Source organism: Erythrolamprus reginae, chromosome 10 (genome assembly GCF_031021105.1).
Source record: "Erythrolamprus reginae isolate rEryReg1 chromosome 10, rEryReg1.hap1, whole genome shotgun sequence".
Lineage (NCBI taxonomy): Eukaryota > Metazoa > Chordata > Lepidosauria > Squamata > Dipsadidae > Erythrolamprus > Erythrolamprus reginae.
Window position 1 is genome coordinate 22,141,535 of NC_091959.1, and position 26,551 is coordinate 22,168,085.

The 26,551-nt window shown below is 41.8% G+C and overlaps 1 protein-coding gene across 5 annotated transcripts in view; it reads right to left on the bottom strand.

Annotated features, from left to right (window-relative positions):
- The window catches only part of NTRK3 (neurotrophic receptor tyrosine kinase 3), a 511,401-nt gene that overhangs the window by 260,851 nt on the left and 223,999 nt on the right, over positions 1–26,551 (bottom strand). For 4 of the 5 annotated variants that reach the window (XM_070761941.1, XM_070761939.1, XM_070761942.1 and 1 more), the window contains exons 9-11: positions 24,063–24,086; positions 20,453–20,520; positions 12,919–13,021 (exon numbers count right to left, since the gene is read on the bottom strand). In XM_070761941.1, the coding sequence (XP_070618042.1) occupies positions 12,919–13,021; positions 20,453–20,520; positions 24,063–24,086 (195 nt within the window). The remainder of the gene's footprint in view (positions 1–12,918; positions 13,022–20,452; positions 20,521–24,062; positions 24,087–26,551) is intronic. The other variant, XM_070761940.1, reaches the window with a different exon arrangement.

The following is a 26,551-nucleotide window of genomic DNA, read 5'->3' on the forward strand; positions in this document are numbered from 1 at the left end:
GAATATCTTCGGGACCGCCTACTGCCGCACGAATCCCAGCGACCGGTTAGGTCCCACAGAGTGGGCCTTCTTCGAGTCCCGTCAACTAAACAATGTCGTCTGGCGGGACCCAGGGGAAGAGCCTTCTCTGTGGCAGCCCCGGCCCTCTGGAACCAACTACCGTGTTTCCCCGATAGTAAGACCCCCCCGATTGTAAGACATATGGGGGGTTTCAGGGGGGTCGGCTAATATAAGCCATACCCCGAAAGTAAGACATATGTCTTACTTTCGGGGAAACACGGTATTAAAAGCGAGGGAGGCGTCCGCTACTCCCGCCGCCGCCTTTGGTCTCCCCGCCGCGCCTGGGGCTGCCTGCCTGCCTGCTGCCGTAGCCGGGCTGGGCGCAGGGCATCCTCGGTGTTGGGCAGCAGTGGGAGGAGCCGCAGCCTCCGGAGCCAGCCAGCCGGGCGCCCCCAGGACGCGCATCGCAGACCGGCCCCGCCGCGGCGCAGGAAGAATGGAGGCCGGGCCCGACGGGCAGCCGCGCCTGCCGCGCAACGCCGCCTAACGCCGCCCGCCCGGAGGAGAAGAGGCCTCGCCCGGGCCGAAGCCGCCTTTGGTCTCCCCGCCGCGCCTGGGGCTGCCTGCCTGCCTGCTGCCGTAGCCGGGCTGGGCGCGGGGCATCCTCGGCGTTGGGCAGCAGGCAGGCAGGCAGCCCCAGGCGCGGCGGGGAGAGCAAAGGCGGCTTCAGCCCGGGTGAGGCCTCTTCTCCTCCGGGCAGCCGCGCCTGCCACGCAACGCCGCCTAACGCCGCCCGCCCGGAGGAGAAGAGGCCTCGCCCGGGCCGAAGCCGCCTTTGCTCTCCCCGCCGCGCCTGGGGCTGCCTGCCTGCCTGCTGCCCAATGCCGAGGATGCCCCGCGCCCAGCCCGGCTATGGCAGCAGGCAGGCAGGCAGCCCCAGGCGCGGCGGGGAGACCAAAGGCAGCTTCGGCGCGGCGCGGCGGGGAGAGCAGGCAGACCCAGGTGCGGCGGGGAGAGCAAAGGCGGCTTCAGCCCGGGCAAGGCCTCTTCTCCTCCGGGCAGCTGCGCCTGCCGCGCAACGCCACCTAACGCCGCCCGCCCGGAGGAGAAGAGGCCTCGCCCGGGCCGAAGCCGCCTTTGCTCTCCCCGCCGCGCCTGGGGCTGCCTGCCTGCCTGCTGCCGTAGCCGGGCTGGGCGCGGGGCATCCTCGGCGTTGGGCAGCAGTGGGAGGAGCCGCAGCCTCCGGAGCCGGCCAGCCGGGCGCCCTCAGGACGCGCATCGCGGACCGGCCCCGCCGCGGCGCAGGAGGGATGGAGGCCGGGCCCAACGGGCAGCCACGCCTGCTGCGCAACGCCACCCGCCCGGAGAAGAGGCCTCGCCCGGGCCGAAGCCCAAAGATGAGCCGGCCCCGGTGCCCGGGACAATATAACACATACCCCCAAAGTAAGACACAGTGGGGCTTTTGGGGGTAAAAAGATAGTAAGACACTGCCTTACTATCAGGGAAACACGGTATATATAGAGGCAAAAAGGAGCTGTGACGTTCCTTCAAATATACCAGGGTGATCCGACATAAAAAAACATATAGCCCCTCCCTGGTACACAGCTGGAAGGGATCTGATCTGATAGCTCAACTGCTAATTCTCTGCCTTACAAGGCAAAGTCCACCGGATCAAATCCCAGTAAGGAAGGGTGTGGCTAGCTGATGAGGCCAGAACAAGGCCGAAATGGGACCATCCTAGTCTCCCTTAATTTTAAAATTCCAGCTAAAAAAACATTTGACACATACAGAATATAGTTGTCGGCTATAAATAAATTAACTGCCTTGAAATGGCCCTGAGTTGGGCCTAGAGGCAAAAAGGAGCTGTGACGTTCCTTCAAATATACCAGGGTGATCCGACATAAAAAAACATATAGCCCCTCCCTGGTACACAGCTGGAAGGGATCTGATCTGATAGCTCAACTGCTAATTCTCTGCCTTACAAGGCAGAGTCCACCGGATCAAATCCCAGTAAGGAAGGGTGTGGCTATATGATGGTCTTGGTATATTCGGGTTTCTTCCCGTGTAGGATTTGGAAATTTCTGGCGACATTTTGACGAGGTCCCACTCGTCATCTTCAGGCTGGTGTTTCTGTCCTTGTTCTAAGGCGAACACTGCGAGACCTGAGCTGCCTTCCTTCTATAAATACTGGTGGCTGGGTGTGGTTTGATGGCTCAGCAATTGCGTGCTGTGTAGAAACTTCCTGGTGAGTCAGTGAGGTAACATCTGGGGTCATTGATGTAGCTGAAGTATGCTGATTAGTTAATGGTTGTTGATTAGGCATGATATCCTGAGTAGTTGGAGCTTGCAGGCTATTTGATTGTTTTGCAATATGTGTTCTGAGTCTAGTTTCAGTTTTTATGGCTGGGTTACTTTTGAGGGCTGGTTTCCAGATGTCTGGTAAGCGGGAGGTATCATCCCGCTTGTTCATATTTTGGAGATGTTTTTCTATCTCGATGGCTTCCATGATTATTCTTTTGCTGTAGTGTTCTGTTTTGGAAATTAATTTAGTGCTGTCAAAATCAATTTCATGTCCTGTAGTTTTGAAGTGTTGGAAAAGGGAGGAGGTTTTTTCTTTTTTCCTTAATGCATTCTTATGTTCTGCAACACGTGCATTTACTCTCCTGTTGGTTTGTCCAATATATGTGGCTGGGCAGATTTTACATGGTATTTGATAAACTCCCTGGTTTTCTAGCTGGATATTGTCTTTCGGGTTTCTTAGGATGTTGGCTATTTTTTTATCTGTACCAAAGGCTGTCTTGATGTTATGTTTGCGGAGAATTTTACTGATTTTATCTGTGGTGCCTTTGATGTAAGGGAGGAGGGCGATGCCATTGTCCTGTTCTGTGTCTTGGTTCTTGGGGGGTGTCTCTTTATGGATTAAGGAAAAAACATCCCCAAAATATGAACAAGCGGGATGATACCTCCCGCTTACCAGACATCTGGAAACCAGCCCTCAAAAGTAACCCATCCATAAAAAACTGAAACTAGACTCAGAACACACATTGCAAAACAATCAAATAGCCTGCAAGCTCCAACTACTCAGGATATCACGCCTAATCAACAACCATTAACTAATCAGCATACTTCAGCTACATCAAGGACCCCAGATGTTACCCCACTGACTCACCAGAAAGTTTCTACACAGCAGGCAATTGCTGAGCCATCAAACCACACCCAGCCACCAGTATTTATATAAGGAAGGCAGCTCAGGTCTCGCAGTGTTCGCCTTAGAACAAGGATAGAAACACCAGCCTGAAGATGACGAGTGGGACCTCGTCGAAACGTCGCCAGAAATTTCCAAATCCTACACGGGAAGAAACTCGAATATACCAAGACCGTCATACCTGTGAAAATCTACGAAAACACACACACACATACACACACACACATATATATATACACGAATGACACAGTACTGTTAAGAACGTTTATTGATTTGTATATTGAAAAATGAATGAATAAACAAACAAACAAACAAATAAATAGAAAATAAAGCTGGAGGGGCTGTGTGCAGCCGTCCCGAGCTCCATTTTCATGGGCAGAGGCACCATGGGCCGGTCCTTTGCTGTTTCCAAGGTGGCCCTGGGGCCAGATCCAAGCACCCTGTGGGCCGAATCTGGCCCCCGGGCCTTGAGTTTGACACCCCTGACTTACAGTCATTCATTTAGCAATCATTCAAAGTCACAGCACTGAAAAATACCCCAATTTATGGACAGTTAATGACTGTCAGAGTATCTCCATGGTCACATAATCCTAACCTGGCAATCAGCATGTGCATCTTGACAGTTGCAAAGTCACCGTGTATGACCTTCTCAGCAAGCTTCCGACAAGCAAAGTTAAGGGAGAAAAACAGATTTGCTTAACAGCTACGGCCAAAAAAAAAAAAAGGTCATAAAACCAGGCACCACTCATGGAACAACTGCTTTGCTTAGCAACATCAATTCTGGTCTCAACTGTGGCTGTAAGCCAAGGACTATGATGCAATTTGCTAAATTCATCCATAAATTAAAGAGCAATTCTTCATATATTTGGATTCAGAAAAGTTCTAATTCATAGATAGCAACATCATCATCATTATCATCGTCATCGTCATCATCATCATCATCGTCATCATCATCATCATTATCCCAATAATTCAATTAGATCATGATGGTGATGATGATTTTTCAAAGCAAAGTTTGGGATAGGCTATTGAATTGAATTGAGAAGGCAGATTAGGAAGAAAATAAAGATTGGCTGTTCTGTTAGGTACCCAGAAAGAAACTCCAGGGCGTAATATTTTGATAAATGAAAAGTTAAGTGATTTCGGGCTTAGAGAGTTAAAACTAAAATGCCGATGCAGGATAAAAAGTAAGCCGCCAAGATGCCATTGCTTCCAAAATTGCCATAAGCAAAGGATTTTCTTCGCCCTGACATAGCCTTTCTCTCTCCTTTCTACAGGCTCTGCAAACAGCTGCAGAAACCTCTGGTGTGAGGTTGCAGGATGCTAATCGCAGTAAGCAATAGCACTTTGGCTTATGTACTGCCCGATAATGCTTTGCACTCTAAATGCTTTACAGAGTCAGCCTATTGCCCCCGCAAAGCCTGGGCCCTCTTTTTACCAACCTTGGAAGGAGTTAGGCTGAGTCACCCCTTTGTCCATCATTGCTAGCAGTGGGCAGAGTTAGCCTGCAATATTGCATTCTAACAATGTGCCACCACAGCTCACCACACCAATATACAAATCTTCCTCATTAACTCACTGTCCTTGCAGCCTTGCCGCTTCTAGTTGGTTTCTCCTACAGAATTTCTGCTGAACAGGCAGAAATCTCCAAATGGCTTTAGATACGGCTGGATTGAAAACATTTAAAGACAGGCTAACGTAGAATACAGCAAATAATTTCTATCCATTCCATGTTATTCTGCTTGCATGCCACTGTCACTGCAAATAACATTAGGAACTACAAAAAGAAAAATAATAAATAATAATAAAAATTTATTAGATTTGTATACCGCCCCTCTCTGAAGACTCGGAGCGGCTCAAAACAAATAATAATAATAATAATAATAATAATAATAATAATAATAATAATAATAATAATAATAATACAGTGGTACCTCTAGATACGAGCTGCTCCACATGCGAGTATTCCAACTTACGAGCCGCGACGCGAGCAAAATTTCTGTTCGACACCTGAGCTCAAATTCGGGATACGAGCCGAGCTTCCGCTAGGTGGCGCAAGAATCTCCTTGCTTCCAGTTATCTCGGTGCGAAAAACAAAATCTAAAGGCATTCGTTCAAGATGCGAGTTGATCGACTTACGAGCTCGGGTCTGGAACGAATTAAACTTGTATGTCGAGGTACCACTGTAATAATTTATTAGATTTGTATGCCACCCCTCTCTCGGGGCGGCTCACAACAATAATAAAAAACAATATAACAGTGAACAAATCTAATATTAAAAGAAAAAGATATATAAAACCCCAGCAATTAAAACCTGGAGGAGCTAAGATATTCTTTGCTTTAATGACAAAAATATACTTCTCACTGCTTCAATGTAGTGATGGTGGGGGAACAGATAAGAACAAAAAAACAGTGGTGTGCATGTTGACCATTTTATTTCATTTTGAGCTGGGGTCTAAAGATAGATTTACACCATTTTCTAACAGGTTATCTCTGCAAAATGGATGATTATGGTTTAAACTAGCGGATCTCTCAATGAATTTCCAGAGGGCCTTGCCTCGAGCCTTCAGATTTTCATCAAAATTGATGGAGCCTTAACAGGACAAGACTTGGATTTCTCAGTGTTTTCTTCACTTTGGGGAGCAAAAACATTTTAAAGTAGCTTAAAATCATGTTGAGCTTCTTCTAAAGCTTCTGAATGTTTCCTGCTCCAAAATGGTAACAAATTGCATATTGATTTGGGGTAAAATTGTAGTGATTAGTGCAGATTACAGGAACCGGTAAACGCAGATTTGTCACGCTTTGCCTTAGCAATTCAAGAGAAATGAGAATGGGGATATTTAGAGTTAAACCTAAATGTCCTCCTAAGCAACAGGCATCACTGATTATCAGGCTAGAGTCTCTGCAGATTGGACTAGAAAACCTCTAGAATTACTTTATTATTGTCATTGTATATATATACACAGTATACACATAAAACAAAATTCACGTGACGCCCAAAGACCAGGCCCAAAACACACAGCAATCCCAAAAAACAGGCCACAAATTTCCCACTCTGAACCACCTAAACATCCACACAACAGACCAACAGCTCAACGATTGCAACCCTTTAGTTCAGTGATGGTGAACCTTATTTTCCTTGGATGCCGAAAGAGCTTCCTCCGCCACCCGGAGGTCCTCTGGAGGCCGGAAATGGCCTGTTTCCCAACTTCTGGTGGGCCCAGTAGGCTCATGTTTCACCCTCCCCAGGCTCCAAAGGCTTCCCTGGACTCAGAGGAGGGTAAAAACGCCCTCCCCCATCCCCCCCCGGAGGCTCTCTGGAAGCCAAAAACGCCCTTCCAGAGCCTCTGCAAGCAAAAAATCAGCTGACCGGCATACACATGCATGTTGGAGCTGAGCTAGGGCAACGGCTTACATGCTAGCAGATATGGCTCCGCGTGCCACCTGTGGCACCCGTGCCATAGGTTCACCATCTAGTTCATTGTTAAGTGAAGGTGACCAGACATCCCGCTTTTGATGGGACAGTCCCGCTTTTGAGCAATTTGTCCCGTGTCCTGTGGCGTTTTTAAAAAGTCCCGATTTTTTGAAAGAAATAATAGTCGGCGGCTTCAACACTGGCTGGAGATTAGTTTGGAGTCGGAAGGACTGGATCTTCATCCATTGTGAGCTGCTTGCCGGGCGATGAGGTGGCTTGAAGGGATCACCCGGCAAGCAACGCACAATGCAAAGTGGGGCGGTGGAATGAAGCGGTCACCCCAGTTATTCCACACATGCGTCTTGGCTGTTCCAAGCTGTGCTGGTTTTTTAAAAAAATGTTGTGGGGAGTTGAAAGGTGAAGAATCGAGCCGAGGGGAGGCGGAGGAGGTGAGTTGAAAGAAAGTGTGGACAGGCAGGGGAAAGTTAGAGCATCCCAAGTGGGAGGAAGCTGAGGGGGAGCTCTCTCTCTTCCATTTCCCCCCCCATTTCTCTCCCACAACATTTTTGGCACGATAGGCTACGGTTTCCTTTGTGTATGTCCAACAACGAGAGAGAGAGAGAGAGGGAGATCAGCGGGTCATACAAGCGACCGAGCGCGTACCTCTCCGTTGGGGGAGGAAATAGTAGGGAAACCACTTTCTTTGAGGTGAAGCTCCACCCTAACACTACACTAATGCTGAGGTAAAGTTCTGTAGAAATTTTTTAGTCGTCCATCTGTCTCTCCCCCCCTCCCCCCGCGGCTTTATCAAATTTATAATCTGGTCACTTTCTGTTAAGTGCAATTTTCTGATGGCAGATAACTACTCTGAATATGTGTGGTCCGGATTTTAACTGTCCTGTATCGTCTGCCAGAAGGTAAACAATCCAAAAAGATTGTAAACAGGATGAGAAGAGCCTCTGAGAATGTTGTGCAACTTCCTAAACAAGCAAGATGAGAAGATATCATCCAGCGCTGGTAGCTGGAGCCCAATGATATTCTGGGCGGTTTTAATGATTCTCCATAGAGCATTTTTGTCCATTGCAGAGCTATTCCCATGCCATGCAAGAATCCATGTGTCAGGACACTCTCCGTGGTGATGAAGCCTATTACTGGGGAAGAACAATGTTGTTGTCTTAAATCTGTGCGGCTTGTTTTCAACTAAGTTTTTGGCCTCTGAATCCAAAAATAACCATAGCTTTTGTCTATCACATCAACTTTTTAAGCTACAGAATATCCTCAAAAGTCATACAAATTGTGCATATAAAGGAAAGGAAAATAAAAACTTACCAAATATACTGTTTACAAAGAATAATTTTATTCATACAAGGGCTATAATAGTTACTGCAAGTTAAATTGTGTTCATAAAAATATTTGTTTTTTTAACCGAATGGTAATTATGCATATTAAGGTAAACATTTTCGCTTATAGCTTTTTCTGGAGTGTTTAATCTGTGGACATTCTCGCTTGATGCTCCAACAATAGTCAGCCATCATACGTACATCCCATCTACCTGGATACCGTGCCTCCATGACCTTCAAATCTTGGTGGAATCGCTCACCCTGCTCATCACTGACTGCATCAAGATTTTCTGGGAAGTTAGCAAGATGGCTAGGTAAAAAATGCAATTTGATGCTCATGTTGCAACCTCATAACCTCATAAGGTGTAGAGAAAGAAACTTGATGTGGTAGAAGAAAACTAACTAGAATTTTGAAACCTGCATGCCTGATTAACTATAAAAAAGCTCAAGAATTAAACTCAACAGAAATTGTGTTACCAATTGTTCCCCAGTGAAATGACCAATTCACAAGCATGCACTGTATAGAATAACACTTCAGGGAAATCCTACTGCTGGTATTTATTTATTTTTTAATTCTACCTCCCTCCTCCCTCTCCCCAAAGCCTTGGAGGGCAGCAGTTTATAATTCTCATGCATTTACAAAAAATCACATGAGCTGCTCCCTTTAAAATGGTGTTGTTAGACCATCAACTGGGAAGACTGTTACTCTATATTTATGAAGGTGGGAGCATTAAGGACCCCACATTCATAATCAGATAGGATGCCACTCAGTTTTAAGTGCCTATTAAGTGATTCTAAATTGTAGTGGAATGTCTTTGCAAGTACTTTTGACATTCACATTCATATATAGCTGCTCTGATCAAAGCTGATGGGAGCATATAGCAAATGAGCCAATGATAATGCAGCCAGCAAAGCATCACAGAGAGAGTTGCAAGCAATCCTTGATTGTCTCTTCTCTCCTCGTTCTGCTTCTTTTTTCCCTTTTCCATACAGTAATTCCACTGTCCCATTTCTCCAGTTATTTTCACTTGAGGAACAGAATGGATTTTAAGGTCATTCAGTGATATTCTGACTTCCCCAAAAGCACGAAGCCGACTCCATGTCCCAGTGAAACCTCCTTTTATTTAGTTTACAATGAATTCCTCTCCAGAAAAGTCCTGGCCAACAGTTTTTTCAAGATATTTCTCAATTACATACTTTTATCGATCTTGGAGAGCTGCCAAGCCGATACCTTTCAGATTTCACACTGTAACAGACAATACAGTGGTACCTCTACTTAAGAACTTAATTTGTTCCGTGACCAGGTTCTTAAGTTTGTAAGAAGAAGCAATTTTCCCCATAGGAATTGATGTAAGAGCAAATAATGTGTGTGATTGGGGAAACCACAGGGAGGGTGGAGGCCCTGTTTCCTCCCAGGAGATTCCTAGAGAGGCCCCATGGAGGCTTCTCCTTGGCTTTTCCAGCCCTGTTTCCTCCCTGGAGATTCCTAGAGAGGCCCCACAGAGGCTTCTCCCCGCCTTTTCTGGCCCTGTTTCCTCCCAGGAGATTCCTAGAGAGGCCCCACGGAGGCTTCTCCCTGCCTTTTCCAGTTACATTTTCAGAGGCTTGGGTTTGTAAATGGAAAATAGTTTTTGAGAAGAGGCAAAAAATATCTTGAACACATAAGTAGAGCGTTCATAGGTAGAGGTACCACTATACTTGGCAAGAATGCAGAAACAGATCTTCACCCAAATTAACTGATTGCTTCCTGCAAAATCCCATCCCCTTTCGCTCCATTTTTATTCCCTATGGGAGGGGCCATTCATCATCCACCAGTGGCCGTACTCCCAAGTTGACCCTTGTTCTTTAGCTGTTTCCTTCATCTGGCAACTCTGTGCATGCACACACTAGGAACAGGCTCCAGCTGTTCGTCTGCCTTGCTGATGTCTAATTCCGAAGGTAGCTGATAACTGTCATATGGCCCTGGCCCCATCTCTGCCTCGGATGTAGAGCACTCGTCCGAGCCTTCTCTAGACTCCAGGACTGGCCCATGTCCCTCCCCAACCTCATCACTGTCCGAAACTGCTACCAGGGAGAATGGCAGCCACCAAATTAGACACAGGATTCGTCTATGGAGATTCTCAGTCAATCCTACACCTAGGATTCCATTGAGGCAGCAGAGAAGCAAAACGTCAATGAAAGAATGACTGCCAATATCTCCATTTAAACCCCACTCCCATTAGAGAATGCCTTCCAAAATTAGCAAAGGGAATCCATGCTTATTTCGCCAATTCTCAATCCTGCCTGCCTGCCTCCCCAAAGGGCCTAATAATCTTGCAATGACAAACTTAATTGCTATTCAAAGCCCGTGCTTTCAATTGTACCTGGAAACACAAGCAAAAAATATGTTAACCGATGCACAACCTGATTAATAATCTCGACGAGGGTGTTTGTGAGAGGTAGTTCCCTATGTAATACCCTGCAGAGGAAAGAGCATTATTGTTTGTTTGACTCGGCTTAGCAAATTGAAATGTGTGCCATTAAACTAACAAATGACTCAGATGAGCTTTAACTCAATACTAATGAAGAAGGAATCCCACACAATTAAACCAGTCACGTGGGCAACCACAATGGAGGAACGTGGGGGCTTTTTTTTTCTTTCTCAGCTTTAATATCTCAACATGATCTTTCAGGAGAAATGCCCTAAATGAAAAGCCTGAAAATGAGAGAGGGATGGGGGTGGGGGGAATAAGATAGGAATAACTACATAAATAAATAGGACCGTTTTCAACTTGCCTTGTGCTTATAGAGAATTATTGAATAGATAAATCAAAGTAGGAAAATGCAGCCGTCCTGGGTTTGAGACACCTTCATGTACTGCAGATTCTGCTTAACAGACTCAAATGATTTTTTTTTTTTTGAAAAAGCCACTAAAATGGAAGAAGAATTAACTCTGCAGAGGGAAGTTTATGTCTGTGATTTATGAAAAAAATAGTGGAGGCTACAACTTCACAAGAAAAGTGTAGCCAAAAGAGAGTGAATTTCCAAATTATTTGCTGTACCTCTTCCACATTCTTCAAAGAGGCACAGCGTAATTATGACATTAGCCACACTCATGCTCTTCTAAATGCTTTCAACAATTATCCACCGCAAATATTAAACCATTCCTTATGAGGATCCATGTGGTCACATGTTCTGCTTGAAAGACTTTACTACTTAGGTTTTCAAAACATGCATCTGCAGAGAAGAGGGTTGGGGTCTTTATCATAGACGTGGGTTAGCAATGATGGTTGGCTGCCTGCGTGAAGAATGCCAACAATTGAATGCCCGTCAGGTTTTGGCACTTCATGCCACTAGCAATGTCCTTGCAACTCAATTTCTAGCCCTGGGCACTCAAATAGTTCCACCTACAAAAGGTTGACTTGGTTGGAAGAATGTGGAGAGGGGAGAGTGCAATGCAAGTAACTCAATCCAGTCAGCGGTATGGTTAGAGGGGAATGAGTTTGTCCAAAGATGGATTGGAGATAAATGTATCACTCCAAATCTACATTATGGAAATAAGGAAAGGTCCAGAAATGAAGGGAGGGTTGAGGCTATTCTACAAACTTCACCTCTGTTCACCTCAACATTCCAGATGCAGGGAGAAATGAAGCATGGAAAAAAAAGGATGGGCATTATAGCCTCAACAATGTCGGTGCTGGCTTTAATTGAGTCAATGCAGTTTCTCTTCCTCTGTGAATCTCTTAAAAATTCTTAAGAAAACAAAAAAAGACTGATGGCCATCTGGCAGATTTTGATGTTGGCCTGCATAATTGTGTGACTCTGGAGTGCACAAGTGCAAGGGGTGGACAAAAAAATGGAAACACTCGAACTTTTGGCATCATAATATTTGAACATGTTCAAATCAATCAAAACTTGACATATTTTAATGTTTTTATTAAAAAAAAATCTGTTATCTGATATGTTTTTTTTAACTACCTTTTTTTTTTAACAGAAATTTAAGGAAATTGGTAGACTTCTCAGACTTTCAAAGAGGCCAAGTTGTTGGTGCTCAAATGACAGGCGCTAGTGTAACAGAAAGTGCCCAAATGTTTGGCATTTCAAGAGGTCATGTCTCAAAAGTAATGACTGCTTTTGAAAGAGAAGGGAAAACGTCCTCAGCCAAGCACAGGTCTGGTCGAAAGTTGAAGTTGTGTGAGAGAGACCGTCGGACTCTAAAGCGAATTGTTAGAGCGGATCGCAAGACCACAGCTCCTAAAATCACTGCAGAGCTCAATAGACATGTACAGAACCCAGTTTCCACAAAAACTGTTCGAAGGGAACTTCACAAATCTGGATTCCACAGAAGAGCTACAGGGTGTTTCCATTTTTTTGTCCACCCCTGTAGTTTGTAGTTGCTTGGAATATCAGCTGATCGGGCATCTGAGTTTTGTCTAGTAAAAGTGTCCATCAAAAGTTTTCCTCTGGTGATGGTCATGTAATCCTAATCTAAAAGAGCATCCAATTCAGCATTGACTCTGAACCATGACCACATTCCTTATGGTGTTAATAGTGAATTATTCTTCCCTAAAATTTCCATTTAGTATTTGAAACTGGAGCTACTGACACTTCCATTCTATCAGTGAATCCATTATGAGTTACTACATCTACGTATATATTGAAGTCCAGGATGACATACATAACAAACCAACAATTAGCACTGATGAGTCCCAGTCATAAAGGCCCAGAAGTTCTTCTGCTTTTTCTGAATTCTATTGTTTCCAATACAGAATATACAGTACTCTGGACCATCCTGATTTTGCTCCACTAGTTTTAAGGTATACCTCTTTCCCCCATACATCTGTCTTCCCAATATGAAGTTATTTGCAATTCCCTGAGCGAAAACACATCCAGAAAAACCACAATTGACCTTCACACCTACCTCTACCAGCATGGACTTCATTGGACAGGGAGGGGGGGGGGAAAGGATTTATTTGTACCTTTCATTCCAAACTTTGATCGCCGTCCATATTTGTTGATCATAATGAATAGGACCACCAGGAGAACACAGGCAAAAGCTGCGAGACCCACTGCGATCGATACCTGTAAAGAATATTCTGGATGTTAGATCATGTGCATTCATAGAAACATAGAAACATAGAAGACTGACGGCAGAAAAAGACCTCATGGTCCATCTAGTCTGCCCTTATACTATTTCCTGTATTTTATCTTACAATGGATATATGTTTATCCCAGGCATGTTTAAATTCAGTTACTGTGGATTTACCAACCACGTCTGCTGGAAGTTTGTTCCAAGGATTTACTACTCTTTCAGTAAAATAATATTTTCTCACGTTGCTTCTGATCTTTCCCCCAACTAACTTCAGATTGTGTCCCCTTGTTCTTGTGTTCACTTTCCTATTAAAAACACTTCCCTCCTGAACCTTATTTAACCCTTTAACATATTGAAATGTTTAGATCATGTCCCCCCCCCCTTTTCCTTCTGTCCTCCAGACTATACAGATGGAGTTCATTAAGTCTTTCCTGATACGTTTTATGCTTAAGACCTTCCACCATTCTTGCAGCCCGTCTTTGGACCCGTTCAATTTTGTCAATATCTTTTTGTAGGTGAGGTCTCCAGAACTGAACACAGTATTCCAAATGTTCACGTTTGTCTCAATAGAAGTAATCTAATCATTTTTGCAGTCACTGATGAGAATTCTGCAAGTAACCAAATCATGAAAATAATCGAACTGTCTTAAAAGTAACAGTAGCATAATTATTATAAGTTTCTCTTATAATAATAACTGTCTCTAGACAGTTTAAGTTTTAGGGGTTTGGGGAAGAAACCAGAGAGTCAGATACACATATACTCATACACACACATCTGACTCTGTGGTTTCTTCCCCAAACCACTAAAACTTAAACAGTCTAGTGTAGACCTCAACCCATTACTAAGGGGCATTCGTAAGCACACCAATGTGCCTACCGTCCCTGTCCTAATGTTCCCTTTTAATCGTTTCCATTTTGTGTATACTTAATCATGTTTATACTTGTATCTGTTTCATAATACATGCTCGATGAAAACGAATAAATAAATAAATATATACATGTATGATTCAGAGAGAAAGAAAAATAAACTTAAGCAATATATGACAGAAAAATAAAGCATCCAAGGGGCAAGGAAAAGAATAAAGTTAGAGCAGAATAAGAAAAACCCATTCAACTCCCCCCCCCATTAAATTAATAACATATCCTTCAGAATTAAATTTAGATAGGTTGGGCACACCGTTCAATTCCTGGAAATTTTTAAATTAAACTTATTATCACTCTGGAATTCAACTAATTGAGTTGAATACCTTCCGATATTTGAGCTTAATTATTATTGTGTCCTTTGCTACTGGATTAAGTCATTTTGTTTTGATAATCGACCAAATGTAATATTCAAAAATACAATTATACCATCCCACTATAATAATTATCAAAAGTATACAAAAAAGGATTAAAATTTAGATCAATCATACAAATTAATTTTTAATACCATTGTTTTGGTGTTTGTTTAGTTATTTATTTCCTATTAAGTTACGCACTAAGAGACTTGCAGTGTTAAAGTATTAAAATTAAGATGCTAAGTTTTACATTTTAAAGAGAAAAGTGAATATAGTGGAGATTTATATAATCTGGGCAAAAGTACAGATTCCTAACTGAAGTTAAATTTTAAAAGCTAACATGAATTATAAAAACACTGTCACCAAGATCTACAGATGTGTAATATTAATATTGCAAGTACTGTATATGAATAATAATAGTATGATATAAAAATGAAATAGCACATATATGAATTATTATTATATTGAATTAAAAGGCTATACAGTTACCAACTGAAACTGCTGACTTTCTGCAGCGTTAAGAGGTCTTTAGCAATTCTGATGTAATATGCAAATAAATGCATGCTATAGCTGACATTTACTCCAAAAATATTAAACTGTTAGGATCAGATACTATCACTTCTTTACAAAGGCCGACAATTGTCCTTTAAAAGGCCATTCCGTTTGTGATTAGAATGACCTCAATCATATTGTTTTTTCAAAGAAGATCTGAATGTATTCCCATGTATGGGATTCAAACTATTTGTTGGAACATGTGAAGTTGTTAACTAGTGGCAGACCATTTTTACCTACCTACCTACCTACCTACCTACCTATCTATCTATCTATCTATCTATGAGCTGGGGTGGCGCAGCAGGTAGAGTGCTGTACTGTAGGCCACTGAAGCTGACTTGTAGATCTGAAGGTTAGCGGTTCAAATCTCATCACCGGCTCAAGGTTGACTCAGTCTTCCATCCTTCTGAGGTGGGTAAAATGAGAACCCGGATTGTGGGGGCAATAGCCTAGCTCTGTTAAAAAAAGTGCTATTGCTAACATGTTGTAAGCCGCCCTGAGTCTAAGGAGAAGGGCGGCATAAAAATTGAATGAATGAATGAATGAATGAATGAATGAATGAATGAATGAATGAATGAACTAACAAACAAACAAGCAAACAAATCCATCCATCCATCCATCATATTTCTCTCCCTCCTTCCCTACCCCCCCCTCGTGTGTGTAGTTATTTTCCGAGAGACACTATGGTTAGATAGTTAACCATAAAGAATGAATAAATGAGTGAGTGAGTGAGAATTTCTTTGAAAACATTATTTGCATGAAAGATGTTTGTGTAGAGAAATGGAAGGTGTCAATGCTCCTATACCAATATCATACCTCAAATATAAAGTCCAACACATTTTTAAAACGTTTTTAGTGACCTTGTGACCTTCTCAACTTGTCTCTGAAATTTTCTGGGCAATGTTTTTGGGAAATGGTTTGCCATTGCCTTCTTCCCAGGGCTGAGAGTGGTTGACTGGCTCAAGGTCACCTAGATGGTGTTGGGTCTAAAACAGGGCCAGAACTCACTCTTCAGATTTCTATCCTGATATCTTAATTACCACACCAGATGGACTCTTCTCATATGTAACCTTCTTTCAGGTTATATATGTTCGTTTATGTCCACACAGAATTCAGTCCGATTGCATTATCCTGATGTAATTATGTTCAAGATTACAACTATGACCAAGTTTTAGTATCATCCTTATAAGATCAAGAAACAACTAGGCAAACAAAGCCCAAACTAGCTAAAGAATTATCTTACACTGATAAAAAAGCATTTATTTACAAAAAGATATACATGATATTTATACAATAAATATTATGGGGAAACTAAAATAAATAAACGTATATGGCAATGTAGTAGTTTTCTTAATGCTCAAGAGAGGACATTTGGTTGGAACCAATAGTGGTCAAAGATGTGGAGCTAATCTGAAACCTGGCATCAATCATTTCTCGGAACCCAATTCTCATTTCCATTTATACACCTTGGTGAACTTTCCTTCCGCATCAAAACAAGCCAAAGAGAATGGAGAAGCTGAAGGCATTTTAAATCAAAACATTCTATATTTAAACCAACAGCCCTCAAAATGCCAAAGGGCTTATGATATTTTACAGAATGATCAATTCAACCGGCAGACATCTTAAGGCACCAAAGCACCACAGTCATAAATGGGAAGTACTAGTAGGGAAATATAATCAGCATTATAATCAGTGCAATACTGGTACCAGTTAAAGAAGGGCGTTTTATGATAGCTTTATCCAGAAGGGCAGTTATATTTAAAGCACCTGAACATCTTGGCATCTTAAAAAGTCACCTTTATAAAACAGATTTTATGAAGTGGATTTGGATTCATCTAAGGGAGGAGATTCCCATCATAAAAGTGTTCAAGCCTTACTGAACGCATTTGCTTTTAACAACCACAACCGGCCCTTCCTCTGATGTCACAATCCTGTTTGTGTTGGACAGTAATTCTTGATACAAGAAGGTTTTTGTGTTAAGATTCATCTGTGAATTGTTAGGAGAGACATGACGTTAACCACTTGAGGGCATTTGACAGATTCCAGATTTTGTAAGGATGAGTGTGCTAACAACTACAAATGAAACAATGTGTAAATGAGATCAAGTCATTTTGACCAAGAGGTCCATCATGTTGGCACACTCAGCAGAGACACAAAATGTGCTGTGGCTCCAATCAAAGTGGGAGGCCCAGGACTTCTGCCATGAAATAAGAAAAAACAACCCACCGACAACATTCAAGGCCAACAACCGAAGAACTTGGGTATCACTGAAAAAGTTCTGGAAAGGGTAAAAATATAGCAAGGGGATCCACAAATAAGACCAGAGAGGAACAAAAGAGAAGATAATTAAAAATTAGTTTTGCTGGAGGCAGCTGAGTTACTTCTGGAAAATATACTGCTCAAAAATAAATAAATAAAGGGAACACTTAAACAACAGAATATAACTCCAAGTAAATCAAACTTCTGTGGAATAAAACTGTCCACTTAGGAAGCAACACTGATTGACAATCGATTTCATGTTGTTGTCAGCATATTCAACTTTGTACAGAACAAAGTATTCAATGAGAATATTTCATTCATTCAGATCTAGGATGTGTTATTTGGGTGTTCCCTTTATATTTTTGAGCAGTATATATTGACAGACCATTCATCCTTCATTTTTGGGTGCACAGAAAGATTTCTCTTAAAAAGATCTACCCTCCCTTATTGGGAAAAAAAAAATCTTCCTGTTCTCTGCTTTGATTGCAAACCCTGCTTCTTTTCGAAATGAAATACACATTGCATGAAAATAAAGAGATGTTTTGTTGCTTGCAGGTTATTGCCTTCTCCAGTCTGGAATAATCCTCATATTTTATACATGTTGTGCTTTATCAGATCTGCCTAGTATTTTTTTTTCACGCTTTGTTTTTTACAAGCGGGAAAGTTGGGGAGGCAAAACAGGCCAGGGGGAAGGGGAACGTGTGCGGAGGTTGTCCTTAAGGAACACAACCTGCATGCAATGCACATGAGCAGCACAGCAAAAACAAGATATGACATCGTTCTCTGCCCTGGGATTGTGTTTGCTCATTCAACTATGTTTTCCCACAGCATCTCTCCTCTCCCCAAAGTAGTGGCAACCCCAGGGAATTCTTGAACATCAGTTTTTGCTGTGTTTATCAAATGGCCCTGAGAATGGGAAGACATGCTTATTATAAATCAAGTATGGAGGAATCTTGCTGGGAGATAGCACATTGTGTTCCACAAGCTGAATGCATACAAATGCTCAGTGATTAGAGTAAAGGTTCCCTGCACATGCATGTTAGTCGTTTCCAGCTCTGGGGGGCGATGCTCACCTCCGTTTCTAAGGCTGTCCGAAGACGTCTCCATGGCCATGTGGCCGGCATGACTAAACACTGAAGGCACATAAAGTGCTGTTACCTTCCCACTAAAGGTGGGAAGCCTCAGTGGTGCAGTGGCTAGAGTGCAGTACTGCAAGCTGCTTCTGCTGATCACCGTCTGCCAGCAGTTTGGCAGTTCGAATCTCACCAGGCTCAAGGTTGAATAATCTTCCATCCTTCCGAGGTTGGGGGAAAAAAGGACCCAGATTGTTGGGGGCAATAGGCTGACACTCTGTAAACTGCTTAGAGAGTTGCAAAGTACTGCGAAGCGGTATATAAATCTAAGTGTGAAATGCAAAGGTGGTCCCTATTTTTCTATTTACATTTTTTATGAGCTTTCGAACTGCTAGGTTGGCAGACGCTGGGACAAGTAATGGGAGCTCACTCCATTATGCAGCGCTAGGGATTCGAACCACTGAACTGTTGACCTTCTGATTGACCAACTCAGTGTCTTAGCCACTGAGCCACCACGTTCCTTATTCATATACTAGTGGTACACTAAAATAAGCTTTGGAAGTTTGCAAGCCGGAGAGTTGAAAGAACCTGGCAATATTCTTCCAAAGTAATCAAGCCATCATCTAAGCCGTCTTAGGATCTACATCAGGGCTGTCAAACTCACATCATCATAGTGTCATCACATGATGTATTGCAAGTTTTCCTCTCTTTGCTAAACCAGGTGTGGACGTGGCTAATGCATGACACATCTAGCCTGCAAGTTTGACAGCCCTTCATGTTCAGGAATAGATGATGATGTGAATGCAGCAACCTTATTCAGATTTAGCATAGAAACACTGGTTTATCCACCCACTTTTCTTTACATATAATTCCTAGGCATTCTATTGCATGGTCCCTCTGCATCAAACCACATTCACAATCAGATATGCTGCCTACCAGTCAACAATGAGGCAAAAATAAAGCTTTCTAAAATTTCCTAGGTATAAATTCTAAATAGCAATAGCACTTAGACTTATATACCACTTCACAGTGCTTTATAGCCCTCTCTAAGCAGTTTACAGCTTATTGCCCCCAACAATCTGGGTCCTCGGAAAGGGGTGACATACAAATCTAACAAAGTATGATGATGATGATGATGATGATGATGATGATGATGATGATGATGAGTAGTAGTAGTAGTAGTAGTAGTAGTAGTAGTAGTAGTAGTAGTATGTCAATACAACACAGCAAACGAGATCACTATTCTGGATTTTGTATTTCATCACCAGTCAGGCACTTCCCAAGCACCTAGGACTGCGTGATGTAGCGGCAAATTATGTTTGCTGATCCCAGTAAAGCGGCCTTTTGCAATTGACAGATGGAGATTTTGTCAATTCCGATGGTTTTCAAATGTCCGCTGAAATCCTTTGGCACTGCGCCCAGCATGCCAAGTACCACTGGGATCACTTTCACTGGGTTATGCCAGAGTCGTTGCAGCTCGATTTTTAGATCTTCGTATTTCACTAATTTCTCTAGCTGCTTCTCCTCAATTTTGTTGTCCCCTGGGATTGTGATGTCGATGATCCATACTTTCTTTTTCTCCACAATCAGGATGTCTGGTGTGTTATGCTTCAGAATTCGGTCAATCTGAAGGCGGAAGTCCCACAGTAGTTTTGCTTGCTCATTTTTGACCACTTATTCGGGCTTATGATCCCACCAGTTCTTTGCCACTGGTAAATGGTAGTTCCGGCACAAGTTCCAGTGGAACTACTACTACTACTACTACTACTACTACTACTACTACTACTTATTATTATTATTATTATTATTATTATTATTATTATTTTACCCCCCTCAGAAGGATGGAAGGCTAAATCAACCTTGAGCCTTGTAAGATTTGAACTGGTGAACGACAGCCAGCAGTCAGAAGAAGCAGCTTGCAATACTGCACTCTAACCACTGCGCCACCAAGGCTAAAGAGGAGTCATCCAAAGGAGATTGATAAGATGATATTTGTTTGACTCTACAATCATTCAAATGACTTCGTTCTATCCAGAAACACCATTCTAGGACAACTTACCATAGTAAACTAGTTGCTTAGAAAGGATTGTGGACGATATGAATGAATACGAGTTACCATCTCATGGGAACACAGTAATTCAGCTACATATGACATTTCTGGGTAAACAAGGTTCTAACCAGCATTCCAATAGAAATCCACAAGGTATAAACCAGTGATTAAGGTAAAATTGTTTCCCACTGTCAAGTCACAAGCATCTTACCCCAAATGTGTCTTCCTCTGGCTTATGTGTCACTGTGATAAGAGGGGAGGGACTTGGGCTGTACTCATCTGAAACCAAAGGAACAAAAGAAGAAAAAAGTTTATTTCACAGTTCAGAGAAAAACCTATGTACATAATGACAGTGTATGTATATATATGATTTACTTTTAGGAAAAAAAATCCTGTTCATTCCTTCCTATACCTACCCCATTGTGGTAATACTCCAGTATTGTCTTATAAAGGTATTTCCTTCCCACATCCAGTTGAAGTATCCTGTACTTTTGGATAGACACTGATTCCTTTTATGTCCCATGTCCTCCCCCACTCCCTGCTCACTACTCCAAGTTGTATTAATGAAGCTTTTAAAAGAGTCTCTTTATTTCCAGGTTGATGCTGTTATTTGGACATCCCTACCCCTCGGCTGTCACATTTATCTCAATTAATTTGTTCTACAGATAGTTCTTAAATTAGCAATCTCTGCTATCCTTTGGTGAAAAAACACAGCGGAGTTTAATTCAACATCATTTCAGAGTAACACCCTAACATAGGCATCCAAATGCTGACAATCATTTTTTAAAAAATCTAAAGGGATGCTGAGTTAGAGTTGGAAGGACATGATCAAGATGAGTTTGCCTTGGGTGGTATTACAGTGATGGGCTCCTATGGGTACGGTCAAGTATGTAAAACTGGTAAAAAAAAATTGGTCAGGTATGCAGTACTGGTAGAAGAAATTTGTATTTTTTTTTCCCTTCTGGGCTCTGGGTCTATTTTTCCTATCGCAGTAAATAAGGTGGAATATGTATAATTTTAGAAGAGCTGTGTGTACATGTGTGTGCATGTACATACACATAGAGTTTATATAGTAGATAATGTATATTTTTGTGTGCTTGTGTGTAATATGTATGTACACATATGGCATATATACATAGAATTAAAGAGTATATTTTGGATGTTCCGTAATAGTAAACAGATAAGGAAATTGTCTCTCTTTGAGGCGAGGAGAGGCCGGGCACCCTAACCCCAACCCTTGACATGAGTGATGTCAAGTTGGCCACCTTTAAGCCAGTCACATGACCTTTAAGCTACCCCGGTCACATGATCATCAAGCCACTCCCACCTGGTCACATGGCTGGTAAGCCACACCCACAAAATAAGCCAGGCCCATAGTGTGGTAATAAAAACTTTTGCAAGCCTTCACTGGTGGTCATTTAGATCCCAATTCTTGAATTGATAGTCATCTCCATGTTTTACAAAAGTTCTAAATTTCAGTTATCTGTCCCGGGGGAAATATTTTTTTCCCCGTCTGCATCACAGAAAATCCCAATCTCTATTTGCATGAAAGAAGAAAGGAAGCGCTCTCTCTTTTCCCACCCCTTATTTTTTTTTAAAAAAAAATGGTAACCTTAATCTGATGACAATTTACACTTGTTTGTCAAAAGGTACATATCCACATTTCAGGAGCTGTCATGTTTTCTTCTGAAATGATATACAGTAGCTAATCTGTGAAACAGATCAGCAAAATATGACAGTACGGAGTGTTCTCAGCTAGGCTGTGCCTTTTCTCAATATTCTGATTCATTCATTCATTGAGTTTTCCCTTTCAGGATCGATGAGAAAACGTACCATCTTCACAGGGCTGTTTTTGAGTTCTCCCCTCACTGCCCACCTTCCTTTCATTTTTACTTCCATTAAACCCCAGGAAAGGCAGGTACTGTTTTAGCTATACAAGCACTCATAACCTTAGGAGGCTTCCTTTAGCAAATTGGAAAATACTAGTGATCTGCAGAAAAATTCAATTGGATGAAAGGAAATGTGCTTTAAATCTTTTTTTATTATTATTCCAAAGCAAAACAGAATGTCACTGAAATTCTCAACAGTGAAGTGTAGCACTCTTGCTCTTTTTAGCGATGAAGTGCTTTTAATGGTTCAACCTCAATGAATTCCAAATCTTCTTCTCATCTTCGTGCCTTCCAATTCATTTAGAATTTATTGTATAAGTTGGTTTAACACCTGGCAGATTCATGCTTCAAGATTAAGGCCTATATTCCATCAGGCTGAAATTAAAAAAAAAAATATGATCCATAGGATCTGGATTAAAATAAAAAAATTAAAATATCCCCGCACATGCCATGGTTTAGTTAGTTCTGGCTTTGCCTTAGCCATTATTATGCAATGCAGGACCAATACATTGTGATTTGCTCAACAAGCCACAGGTAAGCAAAGCAACTCAAGCCAGAATTGTGTGAAAGCACACAATGCATGCACAGGGTTGTGTCATTTCATTCTACTTTGCTCCGAATTTAATTCATTCCCCAATGGGATTCAAAACACTCTTGGAAGGGATAAAACACCAGAATCCCAAAAGTTAAAGATGAGCAATCATTTCTCTTTGATCTACACTATGGTAACATACAATATGGGTCTAGCTATGATTATCAAGTTAAAGGAAGCAGGGGGTTTTTCAGTCTGGACCTCTCAATGCTTTGATTGGATCAGTTCACTCGTGCCTATCAGTCGCTGGAGAGCCGGTCACCAAGGGAGCGTGAGGCTTTGGCCACTTGCCTGGACGCCGCCATTTGGGTTCTTTTATTTCTTTTATTTCTTATATATTGGTCATACAAGTATAGAATTATAGTTTGTATTAACATAACAAAGTATAAAGAAGTGATAAAAAGAAATAATAGGACAGTAGGACAGTGACAGTAGGCATAATAGTGCGCTTATTCCCGCCCCTTACAGACCTCTTAGAAAAGGAAAGAGGTCAACAGTAGATAATTTAAGGTTGAAAATCTTGGGGTAAGAGGAAGAAACCACAGAGTCAGGTCACTCTGTTGCTGGAGTCATATTTTCTGCAGTCAAGTTTGGAGCGATTTACATTGAGTTTGTATCTATTACGTATTGTTATTGTGTTGTTGTTGTTGAAGGTGAAGTAGTCACTAACAGGAAGGACGTTGTGGTGTATGATGTTATGAACCACAGTTAAATCAGTTCGGAGGCGACGTAGTTGTAGATTGTCTAACTGTAGTATTTGAAGTCTGGAGGAGTAAAGTAATTTGTTTCGAGAGGAGGAGTGAAGGACTCTTCTTGTGAAGTATTTCTTGGACTCCTACAATTGTGTCAATGTCAGTTATGCAATGTGGATTCCATACAGGCGAGCTGTATTACACTAATGTGCATGTGGCAGTGTCCGGGCAAGTGGGCGGAGCCTTGCGCTCCCTTCGCGAACAGCTCTCCAGCAATCGAAAGGCACAAATGAACCAGGAGAATTTTACTCCTGGATTGGACACCCTAAAAGTTCTGTGCAATGAAGCACTTTGCCAAGGGAGGTATCCCCACAACTCACATGTTAGTTAGTTTTAGCCAAATGTGCTACCTTTACCCTTAATAAGGTTTTGAAAAGCAATCCAGAGCCGCTGAGAAATAGGAGGCATATAATGTAATAAAATGATTACATGCAGGGGTTTTTTCCTGATTTCTCATGGGGATGCCCTGCCTTTTGATCCCTGCCTAAAATCTGTTCTTGCTGTTCTAACAAAACAAAATCCCTTGGTTAAAAGTCTGAGTGATACAGAGAAATTGTAGTCTGATCAAACAGGCAAGGAAAAACTTACATGTGACAAAGATATCTGAAATGCCTGTAAAAAACAAAAACAAAAAAAGAGGTAAAGACAAAGTGGGGGAGAGAGAGAGATAAAATGGTTATCGCCATCATTGGAGAACAATAGTGATGCTATTAGCAAACAGTAAGCCATTGACTGAATTCTCTGATTTAAAAGAATGTTCACATATGCTTTGAAATGGGGTATATGAAGGCATGTGAAGAAGGTTTTTTAGGGGGAGCGGAGAGTAGCTACGTACCCCAATTTACAAAGGACATTATTAACCACATTCCTCTGTATTTTTTTTTCTGTCTTAAATGGCTGACTGCTTTAAATCTGATTTAAAAAATCATAATAATGGGAGTTAAAGCCCCCAATTTAGCTATCAATTTTTGGTATTTAATCATCAGTCAGTCTTCCACATTACAGGGCGGTGAACTAGATTCTTATTGAAATTATATTAGCTGTGCTAAAAACTACCAAATGAAAGAGTCGTCCCCTTTAATTACTCTGTTGGCAATGCCGTTCCTCTTTTCAGAAGTGGTATCTAAGTAGCTACTTATTCAAAGTATTCCATGCTAGCTAGATTGCAGGGTGGAGTTTGAGGTAGGTATTTGGTCTTCTAAATCAGAAATGTATTCAAAGCTCTGCTCATCGACAGAGCTTAATATAAGAATGTCCAATTTTGGCAACTTTAAGAGCTCTGGACTTTAATTCCCCAAATTCCCCAGCCAATATGGGGAAACGGTTTCAAAACGGTGCCTGCTATTTGTATGAATTGGACCTTAGCCGGAAGATTATCTGCCTAGAAATTCCAAATGTGTTTTTCTCTACTTTTACAACTCCTTCAAGCATAAGATTTAATGGGCTCGATAGATCATTAATTGAGAAAGTTCCATGAAAACAAAACATAAATAATAAATCAGGATACCGCTGGCATTGTGCTTTCCCCATATTACAAAATGTCAAGTTCCATCATGGGAGGTAACTGATAGGTGTTCTACATTCTCTTGACAGCAGGCCAGATGGTAACATGCATGTCTAAATGCCTGGGGAAAAAATCAATTCTATAAGGACTTTCTTAAGATAAAAAGAAGAAGGCATTACATAAATCCAGAAGTGGATTTCTACCGATGTGGTCCGGTGCGCAATTTTGACACAATGACTCCTGTGCTGGCTTTCATGGTCTGTGAGCACCGCTATCTTTTTTCCTAATTTCCAGTGGTTTTTCCACTCTGCGCATGCGCAGAAGCAAAATCACGCTAGGGGGTGTGTGCACATGATGTGCCGCAATGCCCATGTAGCGCACCAGTAGGAAGGTAAGAGAAACCCGCCCCTGCATAAATCCTGTTATTTATTTATTTATCCATGCAGGTACATAGCATCATTTTTAAAAAAGAGAAACAAGTATTAATTGCGGACCTTTATCCATGCTCTTATAGATAGGGCAACTTTTTTTGCAGATATTCCTTCATAGAAGAGCAGAATTACCGAATAACAAAGTTGGAAGGGACCTTGGAGGTCTTCTAGTGCAACAGGAGACTCTACACTACTTCAGACAGATGGTTATCCAACATCTTATTGAAAACTTCCAGGGTTGGAGCATTTACAACTTCTGGAGGCAAGCTCTTACACTGATTAATTCTCACTGTCAGGAAATGCCTCTCTAGTTCTAGGTTGGACTCTTTTAAAAGTTTCCATCCATTCCTTCTTGTCCTGCCCTTTATAGACAACTGGGCCAAAGATTGCTTAACTTTTAACAATAATCAGCCAGATCATCTCCAAAAAGCTGACCTATTGATAACTTTCCCTATTTATGTATCCCCCTACTCAAAGGTCCTTCTGAATATGGGAGCTCCATTTAGTTGCTGCATCAAGTAGCTCTAATAGGTTTGCCTTCCATTCATTACCAAAACCCTCTTTAAAGGTCATCCACAAGGAGCCCCTTCTTCTCGGGTTAAGCTGATGAATTCTATCAGTTAATCAAGTGTATGTGGCATTTCATTTTGGAAATTTAACTTTAATGTGATCCAATCAAACCCTTAATCAACTTTCTGAATCAAAGCAATGATTCAGTTAAAATTGTCAGATCAAATCAGATATCCTGGATGTCTTTTGCACACACACTTATTAGCATCTGAAGTGGTTGAAGTTGAAACCAGATTTGATCCAAGTAGTTTAAGTTTTCGTTTTGGAGCAGGGAGATAGATTTAGATTTGGGATATGCTGTTTACCCTAGTTTTCCAAGTGGGGGGCTCTTCTCCAAAAGCTTTGGAAATCAAGAACTGTTTGAAACAACCCTAACCGCAACTGACTCATATGTTAGTGAGGTCTGTTAGGAAAAGAAGGAACCAAAGGAGCATCATCACTGTTCAAGCCAAGAGGAAATTCTCTCTCTTTTTTTTACTTGGGAAAAAAGCTGAGAAAATCTTCCTCAACAACAGAAGCACTATAGTAAATTATTTACTACAAGTGGCACCGAAGGCAAAATTAAATTAAAT